The 11,964-nt window shown below is 36.1% G+C and overlaps 1 protein-coding gene across 1 annotated transcript; it reads left to right on the plus strand.

Moving 5' to 3' along the window:
* The first annotated feature begins 4,326 nt into the window (after positions 1 to 4,326).
* Positions 4,327 to 4,812, plus strand: LOC149138468 (uncharacterized). Its single transcript, XM_089450362.1, has one exon. It carries the CDS (start codon positions 4,327 to 4,329, stop codon positions 4,810 to 4,812), a length of 486 nt encoding a protein of 161 aa, XP_089306488.1.
* Positions 4,813 to 11,964: the final 7,152 nt, after the last annotated feature.

Raw genomic sequence — 11,964 nt, forward strand, 5'->3', positions numbered from 1 at the left:
ATCTTCTGTCTTATGCAGGCAATTCTATGGCTAAATGTATTGTAATTTAAGGGATTCAAAATGGTGTTGCCTTCGTAGGTGCGCTTGCAGGCAGACCGTATAATTAATAAAATGATTATTTTTTTGTTGGGGAGGAATAACCTTCCTAGTCATCCGATCCAGTTCTGGGTCGGGTGGCAGTGTCTTTTCTTTATGGTGTGGAATATTTTTATGCTTGATTCATAAATTTTCTTACATGTATTTTAAAACAATCCATTTATTTTTCTACATAAGTAATGATTGCATAAACAGATACTTAAAGTCATGAATCTGCAGAATTAATATTATCGTGACATATAATGCTTTACTCATTCGAATTTTGTTTTATTTTACATGGATCCAATTCTCTAAGTTTTAATACTACAAAATTAGTGATTATTGATAATTTGCATGATCAATCACACAGTTTCAAATTTGGCAATGGTTTGATTGCATGCCGAGCAGTAGGGGAAAAATATATCAAACAGTAGATTGAAATGAATCAAGAATCTTCAAAACTTTGTTGAATAAATTTGGCATGGTTAATACATACCTGGTTAAAAATTCACTGCATAATTATCACAACAATAATCTAAGTATTTTGGCTCTTATTTTATGCTTCTTTAGTGATGAATCTTGATATTGAGAGACTGATTACACTGTTTGGCTATCATTGCACTATTGATATGGTATGTTGGCATGTTTTTTTTTTTTTTTTTTAACAAATCTTTAATGCTGGTGTAACTACTCACCACTGGTTCATTTTACAACACAGTTTACATAGCACTTGAAGTATTTGGATAATTGAAGTTGAAATTTGTCACCAATTAAAGTGCTCTAAAATAGTGAAATCTGTTCCAATTTACAATGGATAAACTCTGATATCTTAGTCTCTTTAGATGATCATGGTTCACTAGCAATCTATTCATTATTTTACTCTTCAAATTTGATCTAAAAACATAGAGATAACATTCCTTTAATGTTGATCATACTATTCACTAATTGGGTTGGATTGCTGATCTAATTTCCTTTAGCAATAGCAGTTGCTTGGCATTTCTTGGGTATATTATTGCAAGAACACAACTCTCTCAATATGATCTTCTAATTTAATTTTGCATTGCAATTGCCATTCAGATTACAAGTATCTGCTCATTTATTAAACATCATCAAGCTACCATTAAAGTTCCCTTCATTCTTGAGTAAATCAGTTGGGTTTTGCAGTATATATATAAACCACAGGAGGGTATCTTTTAGTCTCAGTGGCAAATCGTATAAATTTGGATTAAAGTTCAGAAGTTGAGTATAATGTTACATGAGGTTAGTGATTCAAGGTTAATTGCATATAATGGTCAAAGTTGTCTAAGGAGAAATGGAAAGGAGAAACTTGCAAATTTTTGGGATGATAACTAATGATAATTCATGTGATTATGGCTAACTTGGATCAGATAATTATGGTGGTAGCGAAGAAGTATCACAACAAGAGTAAGAAATCAGTAAGAAGAGACAACCTATTTTAGAACATAATGAAAGAGTTTGGTATAATCATCACTTGGTACTCTAAAGGTATCACTATAAGGTATATCTAAGGAAGAAAATATTGGCAATCAACCAGGGAAGTTGAAAAATCATGGTAATAATGAAGGTCATTTTAAGGAACCTGGAAGGTATGATAAAATAGAATGATTGGAGAAGATAAGTTGTGTGCATAACAACATCTATAACAATGGGAGAGCCGCATTGTAAGTTTTCCATAGGTGACTAACTATATGAATAAATTATGGATAACAAGATGAAGGATAACGCTAAAAGAGGTCGTTTCCACATTTAAGTTTCTCATGGACAATGATGGTAGTAGTGTTTCCAACTGTTTCAAAATCTAAAATAATGATACTATTTAATAAGAAAGAGTCTTTTCCCTAACTTGATGAAACTGAATTTATGATAAAGCAATCAAGTGGTATTGATATACGAACTTTATGAACTCGACGAGATCAGAAAATATTTCTGTGGATGAAGTGTTGATTGTTAAATAAGTCAAAATGGATTAACAAATCCTTGCAAGTAAATTAAGCATGATATAAAATTAAATCATGATGAAAAAATGTTTATATGCAATTGCATATAGCGGTATTGGAATCAGTAAGCCAAAGGGTAAATGGTTGTAAAATCAAAGGATTTTAATTTTGGGATAGATGATTTAAATAATGATGCTATCACTAGGAAGAATATATGATGAGAGATTAAGACTCAAGATGATGAGGCTCATGTGAAATTTAATGATGTACTTAGATGATTATACCGTTGGTATAAATAATCAACTACCTAGTAGAAAGAAGTCGAACTGATTATTGAAAAGTAATTGACAACTTGATGAAAACATATTGACGATGTTTCATGCTATCATGGTAGGAAGATAATGATGTACATATGGTTCTTATAGTGATAAGGTATCCATACAATAGTAGCGATATGCAGAGGTATTATGATGTTATGTCAAGATATATTGACATATTCATGTACTAAGTGATGATAGGTATTTAATGTTCAATATTCATGATGGATATGATATGCATAACGTGGCATAGGAATTATGATGCTATAATATGAGGATTATTGACATGTGGTTCATTTATGAGAAGTCATGATATGTCTTTAATATAATTATGTTGATGGTATAACTGAAGCATGCGATAGTTTCGTACAAATCTATGACATGCATAAGCATGCAGTTCCTTATTATTCATAATGTTACAATTAACAGAGATGAACGTTCTTATGATGACATGAAAGAGTTGGCATGAGGATTATTTCCTATGATACTATGATGGTATGGTTAATGTATTGGATGCATGTGGAGATGTGATGATTCACAGGACTCCACAAATGGGCCGAGAGGGCCGGTTTATTTGATGATCTCGTGCAAGCCCATACGCACGAGGGAGAATAAGTAACACCATATGGGCTGGGGACAAAAGTCAATCAACACTACATATGCCAGTGGTTCCTTTGTCTTGTGTATAGCTCTTGATGGATAGCTCTTGAAGAGCTATGAGACCATCTTGAGGAGGCCAAGTGCCTGATGTTATAGGCTAGGTGCCTGTTATTGGATTGGGATGCTGAAGTCTGGAAGGGTTGTAAAGGACTTCGATGCCTGGGGCTGTGCGCCTTAGTAGTTGTGGAGGGAGTGGGCCAGCCTTGCGAGATGCCCGGGGTCATTGAGTACCGGACCGGATGCCTGCCTTGGGGCAGATGAGGTCTGAGTCAGGCGTGAGCCTTGGGGCCAGCCTTGGACTAGGATACAGACCGGGTCAGGCTTAGCCTGGTGCCGAAAGTGGGAAAAAGGACAAAGATTCCTTGAGATTTCCCGGGGAGTTGGGGACTTTCGATGCCTGCTGGTTATACTAGTTCAACAGAGGGTGTTGGCAACATGAAGTTAATAAATAATAAATAATAAAAATAATAAATAATAATATAATAATAAATAATGAAAAAATAATAATTAATAATAATAAATAAATCACTTAATAATAAATAATAAAAATAATAAAGATAATAAATCACAAATGATATTAAAAATATATATACAAGAAAATAAATAAAAATAATAAAAATAAAAATAGTAATAACCATACTAAAACTCTAAATAAGAATAAATAGAAATAAAACAAGAAAACTATCAAAAAGAAGGAAATAAAACAAGAAAGCTAAAAATCAAAAGAAAAGTAAAGAAATAAAACAAGAAAACTAAAAATCAAAGAAAGTTGCATGTAGACACATGGAGTGTGTGCATGTGGTTCCCCTTCCAATGTTGTTCTATTTAATAGATGGTGAGGAAGATGAGAGGCATTCCTGCATTCCATCATTCCGAGAGTCTATCTTTCATTCTCTTGGGAGAATGGTGTACTAAGACTTAGGAGTCACTGGCAGTAGTATGTTGATTGAGGGCTCGGGGGTGGCCAGTTGTAGCAAAGCCTTGCGCAATTGAGCCTACGGTTGGGTGGAGAGTCGTCCCCAAAACCTTGTTGTCATCGGGCAGATATCGATCACAGGTAATATAGGTATGTACTTATTTGTTGATTCTGATTTTAATTAAGAAATTAATATTATATTTACTTTGGGCTGTTACAGAGCGAGCAAAAGCAATCCTGGCATTCCTTGTTTATTATTACCTGTTGGTTCCTATGGAAATGGAGGAATGCTAGAATTTTCCAAGATTCAAAGGAACCCCTCAAGTCAACCTTGTTCCGCATATTGGCCTTTCAGGACATGATCCCTGAAAAAGTCAAGACAAACAAAGCCTGTAAAAATATGTCGGATGTCCTTTCTTTTCAGGTGCCCTATGCCTTCTTTGACGGAGCTGAGCAAAACAACATCTGTGGTTGTGGGGTCCACATCGTCATGGATGACAATCTGCAATTTTTTCTATCCTGGAACGGTGGGCATGGTTCAAACAGCATGGCCGAGGCTAGGGCCCTTACAGGCCTGCTTGCTTTTTGTGTTTTTCTGGATATCAAATGCATATCAATATATGGCGATTCAAAATCACTGATAGATCATGTTAATGGCGCTGGTCTCATTAGCTGTCCTCATCTATCCGGTTGGTTAAGCAGAATCATGCACTTTTGGAGTTCTATGAAGCTGCACTCAATTCACCATATCCCTCGCCCCAGAAATGCTCAGGCCGACCTTCTCTCCAAGGAATGCCTTGCAATGGAGCCGGGTGTGTGGTCTTTGAGGGTCTTTCATGATGGTTCTTCCTATTACATACAAGACTTCTGCATCTCGGGAATATGACTTCTTTCAATATCTGGTTTTCATGCTTCGCATTCTCGTTCCTTTTTTAATATATGTCCAGGCTTGTAGTTATCCAAGCGTTTGAATATTTTGTGTACAACTTTGAGTTTTTGTTCTGATCTCCTTCGGGGATCCCATGACTGTTAATTCCGATCTATATGCTCTCATATCTGGGTAGGATGTTCTGTCCCATGACATGTCTTATAATCTTTATATTATCTTAATATAAATCTATGGAGATTTTTCTTTCTGAAAAATGGTAAATCGCAACGAATATAAAATTATTAAATAAAAATCATTATTAACCCAAAAAAATATCTAAGATTACTAAAGAAATATCACTAAAAATAAAAATAAAATGAGAAGAAAAAACCAAAGAAAATAAAATATTCATGATCAAACTAACAAATATATCAAATATTGAAGATGTATGAGAATGTAAAGCACAATGGGAGAGAGGGTGCATTTGTTGTGGCATCTAGCATCGAATTACTATCAATGAATCACCATATATCATCATTTTTTGGATTTTTTTTTATGGCTAGTTTTAAACCTTTCCAAAAAGCAAAAAACTTTACTTGATTATTGGTTGTCACTCCCATTCCCCAAATTGTATCTCAAATTTTTCATCGAAACAAAAAATCACCCCTCGCTCCTACCATGTAATTTATACTTTTATTAATTATTAATTTTTTAAAATTTAAAATTTATATTATATATATTTATATTTATTATTAATAATAATATAATATAGTGAAATTTTTCCAAATTTTAAATTTTACAAATTAATCGACCTTCCTCTTTATATGTGTATCATTTAAAAATAATAATTTAGCACCTCTCTTTAAAAAAATGAAAAGCTTAATAATTCAACTATTATGTATTATTTTTATTTGTAAAATATTTAAGAAAGAGATTTATATCTAAATATTTGTGTTTTTAAAGTTTATTTAAACGTAATCGGTATATTTTATTTCATTGAAAATTTACATAGCTAAATATAATTTTAATCATAAACAAAAATATGGAAAAATATAAAGTAAGCTTCTATCCTGAGATTTGGATTTGATAGAAACTAAATTGAAGTTTAATATTGTAGAGGTTTTTCAATATGGTTATAATTAAATAATAATCATTGATGAGGGGCGTAGATTTTGCTTAAAAAATAGTCTGTAAAATGTTTTTTTTTGTGTGTTTTTTTAGAGCAGTTTTTCGGTTGTTGCCTCCCAACTTGGGTTGGATTTCGCTTCTATGGCTAAGACGCATAATGAAGGTTCTATCTCATTTTCATGTGATGGTCTAGGTCGAGGGGAGTTGTGGCTACAAATGGTCTTGTAGATGCTCATCGTATGCAACCTCGGGGCCTGCTTTTGGGCCTAGAAGATGATAATCTACAAACTCATAGTTGATGAACTTAATGTCAATGTCTGCTTCATATTGGCAAGATTAGACCTGGGTATTGAGCTAACATAAAACCTAACAAACTGAGGCACATACAATAAGAAGAGAGCAAAGTTAAGTCTGACATTTTTCACTTAGCCGTTCTTTTTTACCCTTCTTTTTTTGCACCTTGTGCCAACCATCCAAAGTTGGTTCAATAAGAACTGATGTTAATTCTCTTCCTTCTTCCAAATGGGAAAATTATTTGTCTGAGTCTGAACTCTTGGAAAAATGGGCTCTTTTCGTGCCCCCAAGCCCATTTGATATCTACAAGCCTTCAAGGATAGAGCCATGCTAAAACTCTATTATCATTTTATCTCAAAAGTGGTTATGTTATTTTTGCTATTTTAATTAAAATGATTAATTAAAAAGAATGTCAAATAAAAAGTTGACATATGAAATGAGTTATGGTTTTTGGCCATGTGGTATTGATAAATCATGGCATGTTAACAAAACCTAATTACAAGTTAAGTATCTCCATGATAAAACGGGGATGAATCTCAATGGTTTACATATATTTTTTTAAATGTTTATTTTTTTCATGGAAAAAACTAGTAATTTTACTTATATAAAACAGATTATATCTACATATACCTATAGCATTTTGTAAGTCGTTAAGGTCCAAATTGTAACACCCCCTCCTCCCAAATCCACCCAAGAAACCTTCCAACCAGGGAAAACATGTGATGAGAGAGGTCAATATAAGGGATTCAATCTCCTTAGTAAACTTAAGGAAATGGAATCGATGAAACACATCAAACAAACCCATCCACATCAACAACAACACCCCAAAGAGACATGTCAACCACTTAGACATCCTGCCCATGGGTCCCATTGATGTTTTAAGCCTTTTAACTCAAATTCGCTCTCATGCTATAAGCAAGGCAGTGACCAACAACCCAAAGTCGCTCTCATATGCCTATGTGCCAGCGACTGTGGACTTTTCTCAGTAGACCTGTGCCAGAGACCCCGAGATTTGAGCCACTTTTCTAGTCCATAACTTGCTACAATGTTCAAAATCCATCAAAGACATGATAAAAATGCTGATAAATCAATAATCAACCTCAGGACTAGGCCTGAGCACCCCAACCGGGATTGACATTCTGTCAAACACTTGGCATCAATGCAACCTACAAGTGTAGGGTTCAAGACAGAGCATAAATGATTGAAAGAACTTATGGAACATAACCAGAAGGATCACCTCCTTCTCCATTGAACTATTATATCATCAATTAGGTCTTGCATCCATCCACTTAACAATTACAAGTAAATACATGAAATAACCATGAGATGAACTAGTCATTTAACCATGCTTATAACCAACATAAGACCATATAAATATTAGAGATATGATAACCATTAAATACACATAAAAACAAGTGCAGAAGTAAGAGAATTTATCTTTTATTAATCATAGGCAAATCCGACTAGGTTTGGGACTTCCATGTACCACCCGACCATAGACATGGCAGAACCAAATCTCTCTTTCATCCAGTCACCCCCATGCCATATTCTAAGCTTGAATATGGAATCTCATAGAACAATCAATCCAAGAACAACCAAGGGAATGCAGAGGTTAAACCACCTCCACCCTCATCAAACCATGATCACACCAAAACCAGTATTCCAATCACAACCGAACTAGACATAGAATGCCATGTGGAATCCATCACTATCCTTGAGGAATTTTTCATCTCCTTGTCTCTTAGGCTTTACTGCAATCCAATCCCGGATCACTAGGCCCTAAACCGAGACTAGTCTCTCAAGATTTACCACAATCCAAACCCAGATCACTAGGCCCTAAACTGAGACTTCTCCCTCAGGCTTTACCATGTATCCCACCAAAACCAGTCAAGGGATTCCTAGGCCTTTGGGAATGAACCTTGAGACCACCTCTGCCCCGGATTCTAAAATCCATCCAGCAAACCAAAGCTCAAAACCGAGATAAACATCCCAACATACCATGGCATCCAGAAAAAGACAAGGCTAGGCTGAAAACCATTGTCATAACTCGGAAAAACTATACCACCGACAGCAAGAGAACCATACACCAACATGCAAAGCCATGCATGTCCAAACCAGCTAGGAAATCACACATGCAAAAGGATACTTGCAAGTATTCCTGCTGAAGCTGATTGATCCTTCTCTTCTTCCTTGATCCTTGCTTTCCTTCCTTTCCCTTTTCTTACTTTTCCTTCCTTGATCCAAAGCTAGAGTGGTCCAAGAAAACTCTAAGTGACCAAGAGTGAGAGAGTGAATAATGGGAGAGCTCCAACTTGAATTGACCAAGAGCTTAACACTGACTAAGCTTGAGCCAAGAGCCTACACTAACCAAGCCTACCAACTAATCCTTAGAAGCCTTTTTATTAATGAGGCCTCTAATTTCTTCATTTTCCATTATTTTCCTTCAATTTCCTCCTCACATTCAACGTGTGACCTTTTACCTTCCTTTTCTCCTATCTTCCTTGATTTTCATAAATAAATGTGCCCAAAAATACCTTTTTGCCTTTTAATGCCTTTGGCTTAGCCTTTGCCAATTTTCATTAGCCAAAACACACATCCAATGATGCCCACTAGGATATCTTTGCCCAACATTTAGCTTGGAATACGTGTCCCTTACCCATGGTCTTATTTTTGCCTATATTTACTTTTATTACATGGAATTTTCACCAGGGTTGTTATAGAGCCCTCCCCGTTGGGGAACACCTTCCTCGATGTTAAGCCACACCAAGCTCTCAGAAAAACCGCTGAAAAGCAAACATACTGCCCACGGAGCTTTATAAATTAGCTCGTTCCAGTATTTATACTGAAAGACATGCTCAAGAGAAAAACAGCAGGACAACATGACAACATACCACATATTGAAGCTTTATAACACAACTCATTACAATATTTACAATAACCACATATACAAATATGCACATTTTCTAAGCCAACAAATAAAAGGATACTATGCTCGTATCAACCAATAAGGGAATCCAGAGGATCACACCTCCAACCTCAAAGTAATACCAGGATTCACCTCCTTCCCAAGAATTCTAGAATCCACTGCCACAGTCAAAGTTGTGTCTAATGTCCATCGCTATAATCTTGCGTCACTTATCCTCTCAGTGAACAGTTATCGGCTCATTGTTCTAGGGTGCACTTTCAAAGTGCATCTGATTCCATCCGGAAATGCTAATGACCAAAACCAATATATCTGTGACCTTCCCCTCTTTGCTACACAACCCCTCGGTGCATCTGATTCCATCTGGAAATGCTAATGACCAAAACCAATATATCTGTGACCTTCCCTTCTTTGCTACACAACCCCTCGGGAAATCTGGTCACCCCTTTTCGTGTAGTCACTCACCTTCCAAGTTCCCCGGAATCCCCTATCCCGGGCGATGCATCCTTTGGAAAGGCTTCCTTGCATAAGAAGATACAAAACCAAGGCATATACCTGCCTCAAAATCATCATACCAGTCATAGCATGCACATGGAAATCAATGGACACTATTGGGTACCAGTGTCCCATAATGGCCTTGCTCCTGAAGTGCTTTACCAGCATATTGCTGCATTTTCTAATTCCTTTTCATTGATGTTGTTGATTCTTGCAGTCGATTTCAACCACTCAATCAGGCATGTTCATGCATTCCTATTCCAAACACATAACTTCCATTAGATTCAAAATAAATTGAATTAACTTCAAATCATACCTCATTGGTAGCTCGTCAATAAGGTACAATTGCAATCATGTTCGTTTCCTGTCACAACAATTCAAACTAATTGTTTGATCAAAACATCATGTATAAACATATCACATCTGGTTAGCTCAAAACACAACCATCATAAATCACATGTAACCATCATAAACCAGAATCATAGATCACATATAATCATCATATATCATAGTCATAAATCACATGCATAATAAAACTAAAATGAAATTTTGATACTTATCCTTTCATCAATCCTTAGCTTCTACCTTTATCTTTACTTCATACGCACTCTGAATCATTTGCCGCACCAGAAAGACACCCATTTCCTTCTCCTCAACCATGTGCACATACACATAGTGTGCATCACATACATACAGCTACACAAGTCATGCAACACCATGCAAGACATGCAACTGCACCAGTACCATATGTACCACATGTACACAATACCACTTGTACACTGCAACCACCTCCACAATGTGTGCACAACATCACATGTACACGACACCACTTGCACAACGTGTACACAACGCCACATGTACAACATGTACACAATACCACATGTACATCGTACCATATGCATGACATGTCTATGACACCACATGTACATAGCATCACATGCACAACATGTACACAACACCACATGTACAACATGTACACGGCACCACATGCTCACAACACCCCTTGTACAATCATGCACACAACACCATATGTACATAACACTGCATATCCAACATGTACATAGCGTCATCTATACATAACACTGCATATCCAACATGTGCACAGCACCATATGCACACAACACCGCATATCCATCATGTACATAGCACCATCTATACCTAACACTACATATGCAATATTCGCACAACACTATATGTATCATCATGTACATAACATTGCATAAACAACATGTACACACACTATGTATACACAACACCACATGCACACAACATCATAGATGCAACATGTACAACATATGCACAACAATAGTACTTCACATCCAAAAGCACACTGTCTCTACCAAGAAACCTTGCTCCCAGTGTCTTATCTATGCTTGTCCCAGCATGTCACAGACCACACTGCTTTCATTTCAATGATGTATCCTTCCACATTACCTGCCATAAATAAACCAGGCATAATACAATATAGTTGCATATCCACTTGATAATGACCTCGTATATTTTTCATGACTACTCTTCCCACTTGACTTCTTCATGCCATTCACCTACATAAGAAATCATTCCTCCACAACAACGATCCCTAACAACCTCGTCAGACAACGACATAGATACATAGATACATACATATATAAGCATTAGCATAAAACAATCATGGTCCTGACAAACAATGACATACATACAAACATATATATATGTGTGTGTGTGTGTGTGTGTGTGTGTGTTAGCGTTAATAATCATGATCCATGACGACCCTATCAAACATGACATAGATAAACACCTATATATGTTGGAAATAATACTGAGAGGGGGGGGTGAATCAATATTATCACATCAATAAAACTTTTTCATTTCCATATTCAGATTCATATATGCTACTTCCACAACTTCTTATGATTCAGTTAGTTGATCCTTAATGAGTGCATTAGAACATTATCAAACATATTAACAGTAAACAGGTGCAGTAAAATAGAACAGATCATCACACATAAGCCACACACATGAACACCATGATATAAGGTGGAAACCCAATGTGGGAGAAAACCACCTGCTGCAAGTCATCTCAATCTTCTTCTTAATAAGAAAATCCTTTTACAATATTTATGTACTGGTGCAGTCTTATACCAGTACGCAGGCTTCTACCTGCAGAGAGCTACAACCCTCTCTCGTTCTCCAGTCTCTCCTGGAAGGGAGCTACAACCCCCATAGTTATTGTACTAGCCGATCCATTTACTAGTACGCACTCTGCTACCTGCTATAATGCTCCAAAGTTTTCAACTGCTACTGGAAGGGAGCTACCACCCCCTTAGCTCTTGTACTAGCTAAGATACTAG

The sequence above is a fragment of the Pinus tabuliformis genome, chromosome X (assembly GCF_031772625.1).
Source record: "Pinus tabuliformis cultivar Carrire ecotype Pingquan chromosome X, CPIR1, whole genome shotgun sequence".
In the NCBI taxonomy this organism is placed as follows: domain Eukaryota; kingdom Viridiplantae; phylum Streptophyta; class Pinopsida; order Pinales; family Pinaceae; genus Pinus; species Pinus tabuliformis.